This window comes from Taudactylus pleione, unplaced genomic scaffold (genome assembly GCF_031769625.1).
Source record: "Taudactylus pleione unplaced genomic scaffold, aTauple2 ptg000289l, whole genome shotgun sequence".
NCBI lineage: Eukaryota > Metazoa > Chordata > Amphibia > Anura > Myobatrachidae > Taudactylus > Taudactylus pleione.
In genome coordinates, this window is record NW_028284691.1 from 576,566 (window position 1) to 590,391 (window position 13,826).

The 13,826-nt window shown below is 40.7% G+C and overlaps 1 protein-coding gene across 1 annotated transcript in view; it reads left to right on the forward strand.

The window, feature by feature from the left end:
- NISCH (nischarin) overlaps nt 1–13,826 on the forward strand; it is a 68,339-nt gene that overhangs the window by 30,094 nt on the left and 24,419 nt on the right. The window contains exons 13-14 of the mRNA XM_088482457.1: nt 2,483–2,576; nt 11,395–11,507. Of these exons, the coding sequence (XP_088338583.1) occupies nt 2,483–2,576; nt 11,395–11,507 (207 nt within the window). The remainder of the gene's footprint in view (nt 1–2,482; nt 2,577–11,394; nt 11,508–13,826) is intronic.

Here is a 13,826-nt window from a genome sequence, read left to right on the forward strand (position 1 = left end):
AATCACTTATGTTGAAATATTTAACATCTAAAAAATTTAGTTTAGGAAAGAAGAACTTGAAACAAATAAGGCTTTTACTTTAGAATGTTGATAGCTGTAGGAATCTAATGATTCATTATTTATACCACTGAAAGTTAGGTCTGGTGATAGAATTTTGGTTTGATCAGTTTTAGGTAGTGATGTGTTGAGTAAGAGAATGTTACAATATCCTGATTCACAAGTATTTACTACAGTATATTGAAGAAGATGGACTTGCTGCTTGATATAGGGAAGTTAAGAGCTTGAGATCTGCTGGAGGATTCAAGTCCCCCTAAAGATTTAAAATGCTGGCAAAGGAGGTGTGGAATAAATGTGGCACTTGATTGCATGGCTGCTATCCAATCAGGTGGTGCTATCACTTTCTCCATAAAGTATTGCAGTGCCGGCAGATTTGAATATCTCGCACAACCGCACACCAGGCTGTCTGCTCTCGCTGCTGTAATCCAAGATGATCCAGAGGTGACATATGATCCTATGGAGTCATTTGACTTTGCCAGAGGATATATTAATTTTTTTGAGGGTTAAGCGCTGTTCCAGATTGGACAGTTCATTTAATGTTACTACAATAGCAGAAGTTTTTTGCTTTACTGAATTTAATGGTGCTGTAATTGATTGTGATGAATGTAACCAAATCTGAACTTGTCTATGAGAGGGCAGTATGTAGTCTTCACTGAGATGTCTATGTATAATAGTGTGTTTTTATTCTCTTTTGTACCTTCTAATATTGTATGTAATGTTGTAATGTTTTGTATATTGCTGCCATTAGATAAATAAAAATATACAAAACCATACTGAATTCTTTAACATTTTGCATTATTTAAAGAGAATCTAAAATCATGTTTTCATTTATGGTTGATCTGATTTAACAGATTACTTTTATAGTGCAATAAACTTATTTGTATTTTAGACAAACATTAAACTTTAAGTAAATACAAGAGATTTGCTCATCAACAATTGATACTGAGAAGGCAAATAATTGGTTATCTTTTAGTCGCTTTTAGTTGTGCGCAGGTGTATGCTTCCGATACAAACATCATGGAACACATTTATAACATGTACATTCAGCAACTAATAAACATCAAGATGTGTCATCATGGTCTGGCTGCATTGCTTAGGGAAACGTGATGCGGGCTTTACAGTCCCAGCATGCTGTACCAGTTGATCGGTGGGAGGGTATGCTGGAACATGTAGTTTCATAACAAATGGAAAGCCACAGGTTGCCCAGGCCTGATCTATTTAGTTAGTGACCAGCTTGCTCACACCCATGCCATCTACCCACAGTGTGAGTTAGTTGATGAGTTTTCAGGTTTGTTTGGGTATAATGGAACAATGACACCATTAGCACATCTTCAGTGATGACCCAGCTAGCTCAGCACCCACTTCACTAGAACACATCTAAGGTCCTGATGAAATGAGACCTACACTAAGCTGTGCATGATGCAGGACAACATTCTACAAGCGATATTAAGGACCCCTGATTACAGGTAATGACACAACATTCAGAGCTTTGATATCACGAGTCCATTAACCTATGATGTTGCCTACTCTTTAGTTCTTTATGGGCAAATAAACCAAAGGAGATAGAGCAGTCACCACCCCTCTGTATTCACATTTGAATGCGGTTACCATTCATTACACTGAAAAAGCAACATGCTGCTGCTTTAGTGCATTGGATTGTAAAGTAAATTTAAGCACAAACTAGGAGATTTTGCTAGAGGCCAGTATCCCCCCAAAGCTGCCCCCCTCTCTGCAAACACACATTTGTGTAAGTGTATTATTTACAGTCTCCACTTTCCCCTTTCCCGTTCACATTGGCTTCCTACTCAAACCACTTAAGTCACAAAGGAACCACATTTCTTGTCCTGTCATTTTCCCGACATCGCTGGCTTTCCGTCATCATTTCAGTGATGTCAGCAGAATGCCTACAGAGGGGAGACCCTACAGAGCAAAATGCCTACAGAGGGGAGACCCTACATATTTTCTATTAAATATTCTCTGTAAATGCTGCGTAACATTTAGTTGCTATATAAAAGACAAATAAATATTTGTGTTTATTTTTTTCTATTTAACATTAGTTAACGTTAAATACAAAATGTCCCTAGTCAAAAAGGAGTCTTTTTTACATTGCTCTTCGAGGTTAAAGATTTTAAATAGTTTTTTAATGTTGTTAGTCTGTAAAGAAAGAAAAAATCTGTGCAGTGAAAGGTTTCTCTGCTTGTGAGTGGACTATGGCACCAATGGCTGAGAAACTGACATTCTTAAACCTGTTTAATACAGTATAATCTTTAACAGTTCACTGGGTTCTATAAGTTGTTTTAATGAGAGAGCTGTTATTTATGTACATATTGTGTTACATGTATAATTCGGCCAATGACTGTTGTCTTGCTAACGTTGCGTGTACTCCTGCTCATTTCATGCTTTCTTCTATCACTTTATTTGTCAGATGAGTGAGGACTTCCGGCTCCCTACTGCCAGCTCCTCTTTCCCTGCAAACGCTTCCTCTTCTCCTCTCTCTCGGCCTGTTATCTCCAGTCAAGGTAATCATGTTAAAGCACTGATTTCAAATGTACAATCAGCAGCTAAAGGAACTTCCTCTCCTAATGTTTCTCTCTGAGAATACTTCACCGTTCGACAGCATATGAGACGCATTTAATCCTAAATTTAATTTCATACACTGAACTTTTGACTTTCCTTTATTTGCTCTTTTAGAGTGGACCAGTCACCTACACATAATTTAGGCAGCCGTTTTATGGAAGACTTCTCTTGAGGATAATGTTTACTTTGAACCAGCAACCTCTTGGAGGCATGAGGCTACATTGACTTTGTCAGTGTTGCCGTAACCCATAGGTTCCCAAACTCCGACATTGCAGTGCAGGTTTTAAGGATATCCATGCTTGAGCACAGGTGACTTAATTAGCACCCCAGTCAATTTGATTTAACCATCTGGACTCAAGCATGGATATGCTTACAATCTGGACAGTAATAGCTGAGTTTGGGAACCTCTGATTAGCCCCTGAAATGGTTACCTTTTTCTATGTGTAGATGACAGGCAAACTGTATTTCCCTTACCTTTGTGCCCTCCTTTCTTCCTCTGTCCAGTTTTTTTTATGTAGAGACCATAGTTATTATTGAGGAAAATAACAAGATTTGCACACTTAAGGAAATAAAGAAGCTTTTGACTTTGTGAACCATGGAGATGGAAAATTCTCTATTCTCAGCTCGGTTAATTCCCAAGGCAGATAATAATAATCTTACTAAAATTCATATGAAACAAAATGATTGGTGTATTAGTGTGTTAAATTAATTCAGTGATCATTTTGTAGGTACTGTATGCTACATAAAGAAATGTATCATATGAAGTAGGTGCACACCCACTTAAGACCTATAATTTGTGTGACACGGTTGCTGGGTGGTGAGCATTGCAGCCTCAGTTCTGGGGGTCATGGTTTTAGGTTGGGATCTGTGTGGATACTGGTTGCCTTCCAACAGAAATGGACCATAGTGTGTGGGTTTGTGTGTTAAGGAACTAAGGGTGGTGGTTCAGTAGAACGCAAGCAGCTTCGCAATTATTCCGTCCTTGCAATTGTGTTAATGTATCAAGAGGAGTCATTAGTGATCTGACCTGCGCTGCACCGAATCAACCCTGGCAGCTGAGTGACCCATGGGGTCATGCAGGCCAGCCATCACAGATGAGGGAAGGAGGCCGGAAAGTCTCCGTCAGCTGACGGCCTCTCCAACCCGAACGGCGGCGACACCCTTCCATTTTGTGAATCTAAGGCCGTCGCCGCCCCCAAGCTGCAGCAGACTGTCATTCGCTGATCTGCGTGCGAACACGCAGGACCCATGCTGCACATTCACAGTACAAGTCCAGCACCTTCGCAGATTCCCGACCATCTGGAATCTGCATCAGCAGTGCACTAGCGTGACCTGCTGAATGAAGCCCTTAGACTATAAGCTGTACGCACCAGTGGGGCAGGGACTGATGTGAATAATTACATATTGTCAGTGCTGCGTTACATATTATTAGCTGTGCTATATAATTATATGATAATAAACACATTTTTGCACATCTAGTCAGTGCTTTGAAATACAGGAGAGGACAATAGTGTTGAAATTCAAAAGTCCCAAGTTGTACAGTATACATACCAAGTGGTGGTTTTTCTAGTTGCATTATTGCTTTGAAATGGCAGTAATAATAAATGCATGTTTTAAATCCTGCAGCCAAAACCACTGACAAGCTTCGTAAATGTAACCTAAGGGGTAAATTTACCAAGAATCGAGTCTGATCGAGTTTTTGTTTTTCAACACGATTTGCAACGCTCAAACTCAGCTGATTTGATTCTTCTGAAACTCACAAATTTACTAAGAAGTGAGTTTAGCTGTGACCGAGTTGGCTGATGGTGAAGCAGATCGAGATATCTCGATCCCGCCCCCCTAGTAGCAAGTTTAGATACAGATTACTCACCCGAGATTGCAGTGTTTTCACCTATCAGTGAGATATGTGAAGGCTGCTTGTGTGTTGTACCTGTAAAAAAAAAAAAAAAAAAAAAAAATTACGTTGAATCCCCCTCCAAAACGCATAACCAGCGCCGGGATGTTCAGCCAGTCCTGGTTCCTAAATATACTGGGTAAAAAACGAGTAGGGTTACCCCGTATTTTAGGAACCAGCAGTGGGCTGCTGAGTCTGTACTGGTTCTAAAAATAGGGGGGGGAAAAAATTGCGTAGGGTTCCCCCTGTTTTAAAACCAGCACCGACTCAAATCCTGCCGGGGTGTAATGCCACAGCCAGGGGACCCTATCACCGGGTCTCCCCATCCAAAGCATTATCATCCCAAGCCGGTGATCTCAGGGGAGGTGGGGGACCCCCCCCCAATAAAGGGCGAGGTTAATCAAGTTTCCCCAAGATGAAGGAAAGAGAGAACAAGATTTTTGGTACTTACCAGTTAAATGTCTTTCTCTGACTTCATCTGGGGGGCACTTCGATCCCTCCCTCATTTGTTAAATATATGAGGAAATGGTTATAGTTGTAACCTATCAGTCAGGCTCTTTAAAGTTCAAACTGAGGAGAGGTTAGAGGGGAGGAACTTTTATGCCGCTAAAAAGTAAGCTCACTAAGTGCTGACGCATCTGTCCCGCACTAACCACATGGTTATGATGTGTCCCCAGATGAAGTCAGAGAAATAGATTTTACTGGTAAGTACCAAAAATCTTGTTTTCTGTTACAAATTAACTTTTACCTCATGGTAAAACGCCCCTGAAACAGTAGTAAATGTCTTGGGGGAGTTCTTGCAAGCATTTAACAATTTTCTTTTGTTGATCGGTGTAATTCTCTCCCCTCTCTCACACGTCATTATAGTTATTCCAGGCTTCATATGTAAATTCAATTCAAAACGTACAGTAAGGTGCATAAATATTGGGACATTGACAGAATTGTCATATTTTGGCCTCTATTCACCACCACAAAGGCTTTGAAATGAAACAAACAAGATGTGCTTTACCTGCAGACTTTCAGATTTAATTTGAGGGTAATTACATCCAAATCAGGTGAATGGTGTAGGAATTACAACGGTTTCTATATGTGCCTCCCACTTTTTAAGGGGCCAAAAGTAATGGGACAAACTAAACAATCCTAAATCTAACTTTCACTTTTTAATACTTTGTTGCAAATCCTTTGCAGGCAATTACAGCCTGAAGTCTGGAACGCATATACATCACCAGACGCTGGGTTTCATCCCTGGTGATGCTCTGATAGGCCTCTACTGCAAATGTCTTCAGTTCCTGCTTGTTCTTAGGGCATTTTCCCTTCAGTTTTGTCTTCATCAAGTGAAATGCATGCTCAATTGGATTCTGGTCAGGGGATTGACTTGGCCATTGCATAACATTCCACTTTTTAGCCTTAAACTCTTTGGTTGCTTTTGCCGTATGCTTCGGGTCATTGTCCATCTGCACTGTGAAGCGCCGTCCAATGAGTTCTGAAGCATTTGACTAAATATGAGCATATAATATTGCCCAAAACACTTCAGAATTCATTCTGCTGCTTTTGTCAGCAGTCACATCATCAATAAATACAAGGGAACCAGTTCCATTGGCAGCCATACATGCCCACGCCATGACACTACCACCACCATGCTTCACTGATGAGGTGGTATGTTTTGGATCATGAGCAGTTCCTTTCCTTCTCCATACTCTTCTCTTCCCATCACTCTGGTACAAGTTTATCTTTGTCGAATCTGTCCATAGAATGTTGTTCCAGAACTGTAATGGCTTTTTTAGATGTTGTTTGGCAAACTCTAATCTGGTCTTCCTGTTTTTGAGGCTCACCAATGGTTTACATCTTGTGGTGAACCCTTTATATTCACTCTTGTGAAGTCTTCTCTTGATTGTTGACTTTGCCACATATACACCTACCTCCTGGAGAGTGTTCTTGATTTGGCCAACTGTTGTGAAGGGGTTTTTCTTCACCAGGGAAATAGTTCTTCTGTCATCCATCACAGTTGTTTTCCGTGGTCTTCCGGGTCTTTTGGTGTTGCTGAGCTCTCCGGTGCGTTCTTTCTTTTTAAGAATGCTCCAAACATTTGATTTGGCCACACCTAATGTTTTTGCTATCTCTCTGATGGGTTTGTTTTTTGATTTTTCAGCCTAATGATGGCTTGCCTCACTGATAGTGACAGCTCTTTGGATCTCATATTGAGAGTCAACAGCAACTGATTCCAAATGCAAATTTCACACCTAGAATTAACTCCAGACCTTTTACCTGCTTAATTGATAATGAAATAACGAGGGAAAAGCCCACACCTGTCCATGAAATAGCTTTTGAGTTGATAGTCCCATTACTTTTGGCCCCTTAAAAAGTGGGAGGCACATATAGAAACCGTTGTAATTCCTAAACCGTTCACCTGATTTGGATGTAATTACCCTCAAATTAAATCTGAAAGTCTGCAGTTAAAGCACATCTTTTTTGTTTCATTTCAAAGCCATTCTGGTGGTGAATAGAGGCCAAAATATGACAATTCTGTCAATGTCCCAATATTTATGCACCTGACTGTAAATACACACATTTTTTATGTAGAGATCACTCCATTGGTGAGATAATTTGCGGATTATTATCTGTGATGTCTTTTGGTAGAAAAATAAGCATACCGTATATACTCGAATATAAGCCGAGGTACCTACTTTTACCCAAAAAAACTGGGAAAACTTACTGACTCGAGTATAAGCCTAGTGTGGGAAATGGCAGCAGCTGGTAGTGCCCCCAGTATTAATTCCCCCTGGTTGTGCCCCCAGTAGTAATCCCTCCTGGTAGTGCCCCCAGTGGTAATCCCCCCTTTCAGTGCCTCCAGTAGTAATCCCCCCCTGGTAGTACCCCCAGTAGTAATCCCCCCTTTTAGTGCCCCCTGTAGTAATCCCCCACTGGTAGTGCCCCCTGTAGTAATCCTCCCCTAGTAGCTCCCCCAGTGGTAATCCCCCCTTTTAGTGCCCCCTGTAGTAATCCCCTTTTAGTGCCCCCTGATAATGCCCCCTGTAGTCATTGCCCCCTGGTAATGCCCCCTGTAGTCATCGCCCCCTGGTAGTGCCCCCTGTAGTCCCCCCCCCCCCCCCCCCCCTAGTAGAGAGAGGCGTGAAAAGAATTTAAAAAAAATAAACACTTACCTTAAACTCCCGCTCCTGGTCCCGCCGCTGTCCGCTCCTCCGCTCCCGCCGCTGGCCGCTTTGCATGGGAGAGACGTAGTCACCCACTCCCATCACCCACTGCGGGAGCCGGAAGATGGCTCCCGCAGCGGGAGCAGCAGCAGCCGCTGAGAGTCTGACAGACTCTCAGCGGCTGCTGATTACACCAAACACGCAGCTGCCGGCTCCAGCGGCTGTGTGTTTGGCAGTGTGTAGCGCTGACCGAACTCCGTCCGGTTAGCGCTACACTTGACTCGAGTATAAGCCGAGGGGGTACTTTTTCAGCACATTTTTTGTGCTGAAAAACTCGGCTTATACTCGAGTATATACGGTATATTAAATCTATTCTAGCTACTTCTAAGAGGAAGACTTTAGGTGTCACATGTAATTTCCATTTTAAAAGTTTAGCAATGGGAGCTGTAACATTCCTCCCCCTATTTATCACAGTGAAACTTGATCGGTAAGGGAATAACTACGGTCTGTTATTTACACTCTGGCAGTTCTCTTGCTGCAGAGGCATTGATTTTGAATTCATGTTGTCTACCATTATTACTCATGCCCACTTGTGTGTTAGTTGCATTACTTAGTGGTTGTAAAATGTTAGTAATAACTCATGGCAAAACCAAAGAAATGGAATGGAAGACTTGACATTGTGTAAAACAATGCAAGCAAAATGCCAATGAGTATGGTAACACTACAATATAAAACACTGTATAAATGCTACTGATTGAGGCATCAGGGAGCAGAGAAATGCATAACAATATTTATCGTATTATAAGATGAAGGGAATGAAATGTATATAAATATCGGAATCTCCCTAGAACACTCTAAAGGGTGTTTGTATGGATGTTTGTTGTCCTTAGGAGGTACTGCACCTTGCCCGCACCACACATGCTGCCGATTGCTTTAACATAGAGGTCATTGTTGCCTACTCTAATAAGCATGGGTTCTTCATAGCAGCAAAACACCTCACAATATCACAGTGCACAGAACATCAAACATAGGCCAGAGCACAGCCATGTTGACGGGGGTAACAGAAAATTTCTGTCGGACTTATTCTCGTTACGGTGAGCTGCCGGCTAATGGACTGCACTGTTTTCCAGGTTTTTAAGTGGCTTTTATGTATGCATAAATGCTTGTTCCTAGTGCTGCTGTCTGCATTGGGACACCTCAAACCCAAATTATATAAAACTCAGCTGTAAAACAATGTAAAAATGTAAAAGATTTTTAAAAATGCGGCACATGGTAGAAAGCAGAAGGACATAGCCTTGGTTACATAGCCACTTTATTTCTACTATCTATATTAACAAATCTAGAGAGAATAAAATAATATAACATACTATTGGGGGAAACACACCTTCAATATTATGGAGCTTAAGTATTATTGTATATTGATATTTAAACAACCGGTGGTCCAAGAAAGCAACAAACACATTGTCAAATGCCTTTCACTCAGGTTTTCATAAGCATGAGGTCATGAGATCCACTATGTACCCAGATATAGATCTGGTCAGAAAGTATTGAAATGTTTTTATCCTTTATGGCATAACCTGGCTCTTTTTTTTTTTTTTTTTCCCCTCTATTTTAAATTGTGTGATTAATACGATGTTGTTCTTCTTGTTTGGTTATATTTTGCTTGCTTATCTCTCCTACTATAGTGGACCAATTGACCCCTATGCCTATATAGTTATTTATATATTTGTTTTTTCTCTTTCAATATTTGAGTTATTGCAAGCTCATTTTCTGTTTTGTTAATATTTTAAATATAAAAATAAACTTTACGTTTTAACGATATAAGACTGCCCTACCAAAGCGCTTAATTTTTCTCCTTACAAGTTCCTAAAGTGTCTGAAAACACCAATCAGGGCAAAGGACATCCTTCAGTATCTTTCAGAGCGTGATCAAATCCATCAGAAATAAATGTAAAACTGTGAATATGCTTAGAACAAGCCCTTGTTATAAACACTGTTATTCAAAGTACATGGATGCAAAGGGGGGCATTTTTTCGGGAGCCCACCAAGAGTCTTCTATGGCAACTTTGACAGTAACTGGCTGCCAAGACAGCAGTGAGAGAACCTGTCAGTGGTATAAAAGGAAGATTGTGGGAAGTATAGGAAAGTTCTATGGTCTAATAATGAGACCAAAAGTCCTAGTTTTGGCCTTAACATAAGCTGCTATGTTGGTTACAGGTTGAGTCTCCGATATCCAAAATGCTTGGCACCAGTGGTATATTGGATAACGGAATATTCAGTTTTTTGGAATATTTGCATATCATAATGAAATATCTTATAAGGCACAGAATACATTTATGTGTTATATGCACCTTATACACACAGCCTGAAGGTCATTTTATACAATATTTTTAATCATTTGTGCCTTAGACAAAGTTTGTGTACATTGGACCATTAAAAATCAAAGGTTTCATTATCTCAGTCATGCCAAAAATATTCCGTATTTCGGAATATTTGGATATGGGATACTCAACCTGTACTAGCCCTGCACATCACCCTGTCATAAAACATGGTAGATGGAGACATTGCTATGGGAACGCTCCTGCAAAACATGACAGAATACTGTAGAATGCACGGAATAAGACCTAAAAGATCTTGTTGCTTGATATAAGTATATTTAGGGGTAAACTCACTAAAGGTATTTTTTGATCGATTTTAAAATATATGTTGTGTTTCTGGGGCTAAATCGCACATTTACTAACCAACAATTTTTTGTATTTGGTGTTTTAAGTAGTAGTAATGTGTGATTTAGCCCCAGAAACACAACATTGATGTTCATTGAATTTGATGTGATGTTTTATTTTAAATCGATTAAAATCAACCTATAGTAAATATAACCCCTAACTCTTTAAACTTCCACTCCAAAACGTTTAATCTGCAGCAGTTTTTTTTTCCTTTTTTAAAGACCATTTGGAAATGGGTTTGCTTACAACTATCCACAAACGGTAACATTTCATGTTCATTCCCAGTTAAAGCAGCTATCCCACTAAATAATGAGTGGTGTGTTTTGTATTTTTGTTGTTCTATTAGTAACATAAATCACTTTGGCAGGCTCTTAAAAGATTATAGGTAATGAAGTCCTTGTTATGTTTCTTCAGGCTGCTACAAATGATTTCTAGTTATGTACTGTTTGCAGTGTCATGTGACTACCATGACACCCACAGTCACATGGCACATGATGTAGTGAGCAGATGCTCCTGTAATGTAAAACATTTACCCTCCCTCTACCATCACATGACCACAGAGGCTTCCTACACCGTGCACAACACTGAGAATTTGGCCATACTTGTGCCCTCCAGATAGATTTACATTTTTTTTTAAAAGATGATAATGATATGTAGGGGGACAGCTAAGAAAAATTACAGATGCATACTCAAAGGTGCTAAACATGCTAATTACATAAAATAAAAAACTGGGATTGGTGTTTTAATGTATGCAGTTTGATTCCCTTTTTACATAATCACAAGTCCAATTTAGAAAAAAAAAGCAACCTGAGCCCAATAAATGAAGTAACTTTCGTCCCTATTGTAAATAGCTGAATATTTGCCATGTTGGTTTACATTGATAAAGGTAAAGGTGGTTTTAGTGCTCCATAAAATTGAAGTCTGAGACAAATCATGTTCTAAGTATTTGTCTGTCCTATGTCACGAATGACTGATCATTTTCTATTTTATAGATCAGTCCTCAGTCAGCAGATTCTCCACTAGCTTGACTCACATTGACTGCTCAAGTTCACAGCGAAAATGCAGCATTCAACATTCTGTCCATGATGGGGGACAAAATAGAGAGGTGATTTGCTGGACCCAATCTCTCATACTAGCATATATAGAATACACATTTACTACAAGTGCCCATATTTTATATGAGCATGCCAGATGAAACACCTAAAATCTGCTATCTAAATGTCTCCATTACTGATTTACTGAAAAATCCTTATCACTTATCACCTTATAATATATACAAAACAATTACTGCTATTTACCAATCTGAAAAACGCCTTATGGCTTTGCCTGGCCTAATTGTACACAAGAAGGAAAAGGCCCTCTGGGTTATCTGTTAAAACATAACTTCCTTTATCATCCATATGGGGGATGCCTTACATCTGGGTTATGTATAGTGGTGGGTGGAGTTGGACACTAGCTAATTGAAAACTGTCTCCCACCCCCTATATAGCCCCTCCCTTTCCACTGTAAGCTCAGGCTTTTTTTAATGCCTTTGGAGTAAGGCACTATAGCTAGTTAGGTCCTAGCTTTCTAGTTAGGTTTTATTTGTTTATTTAAGATTTAGGTGCTTAGTTCCAAGCACCAACAGAGTGGGAGTTAGATATTTTAGAAGGTTTGTGTGAACCTATTTCCCACTATAAAGACAGCCCCTGAGACAGTCACCAAACTACCATGTACCTGGGTCTCTCCCCAATCCAGACACACATATGAGGGAGCCACAGGCAAAATGGTAAGATTTATTTACAATGTATAAAAATCTTGTTGCCAATATTCTGCTTCCCGGCACACTGCTTTTGAGCAGATATGCCGGGGCTTGTTATTACTTACAGATCGGTAGAGAGAGGGGTTTTGCTGGGTTCCATGATACCGCTGCACGTGAAGAATCACAGTGGTGACGTTATTAGGCTGGGCCACACCGGTGGCTAAGGGAACAGGTGGCTAGAGCTGTAGGGTGCCACTGCCCTTGCGGTGGGTGAAGTCATTTGAGAGTGACTGCAGTGAGTAATACGTTGTTACGCGTGTAGTCACGCAGCGATGACATCATCAGGCCGCGGACGCCGTAGCTATGATTACAGGTGTCCCGAATTAGCAGGAGCCTGCGGCCGGCCACGCCTCCGCTCCCCCAGGTATTTAAAATTGTTCTTTGCAAGCTGCTGCAAAGCCACAGCAGCTGAAGTCTCTGCAGAACCTGCAGAGATCGGGGGATGGAAGCTGACAAGATAAGCAGAAAACTGGGATTATTACTATTCTGTATTTAACCTGGTGGTCTGGACTTTTTGTTGCATTTAAACAGATGGGTGAATAGGAGTCTTCATTGACCTGTCTTTTCTATTCGTTCTAGGCTACACCTTTTCTATGAGATTTTAGGTAACTCTCTGTTTGGAGTAGACTTGTATTTCTTTCTCAGTATGGATAAGCTAGACAAGTGTTCTAAGAAACAAATCATTGTTTATACTTGTACAAAACGTGAGAAAAAAAATGTATGGACCCAGGGTCGCTCTGTGCGAGTTGTTCACAGAGAAATCCAGCACCAGGATGTTTGGCCGAACAGTAGGTGATGCCTGATTGGGATAGGACTAGGTCTATGGCGGACGCCATAGGTGAATTACGTCACTTTCAGGAGATATATATGATACCCTATACTCAAGCTCCTCCTTTGTCCAATCCCTCGGTAGAGCCCAGATGGGCCCAGAATGTAAGACGATGTCTCGCTCAGATGGCAACATCTCTAAATAAAATGATACCGTCTGCAGGGGCTACAGCCGTTAAAAGACCGTTCACATTGCTCTCTTGATTTTCCTGGGGAAGATGTTTCAGCTACTTCTTCACAGGAAGAAGGGGAATTGGATTATGAGAGGGAGGACACCTCAAACTGGGAGGGTGACTTCCAGTCAGAATCAGAAGTTTCTATGTTGATAGACACTGTCAGGGAAACTCTGCAGTTACAGGAGGCAGCTCTGCCAGAGACTAGTGCAGTTCCTTTCTTTAAACGTAAGAAGAAACATGTTTCTTACTCCGTAAAAATTTAAGGGTCTTTATCCTTTTTCAGAAGAGGATACCAAACTTTGGGAAATTCCTCCAGTGGTAGATGCTCCTATTGCTAGGTTGGTCAGGGATACGGTTATTCCCACTACTCAGTCTGTAACTCTTAAAGATCCTATGGATAGAAAGAATGAGGCTGTTCTGAAATCTTTGTTCACCTTGTCCGGAGTCTCGCTGTTCCCTATTCTGGCCAGCGCCTGGGTGATAAAGGCTATCGGTCCCTGGATAAATCGGATGATTACTGGTTTTCAAACAGGAGATGAATCTAACTCTTTAGCTGATCAGTTTTCAGAAGCTCTCACCCAGGGGTAGCCAACCTCGGTCCTCGAGAGCTACTAACAGT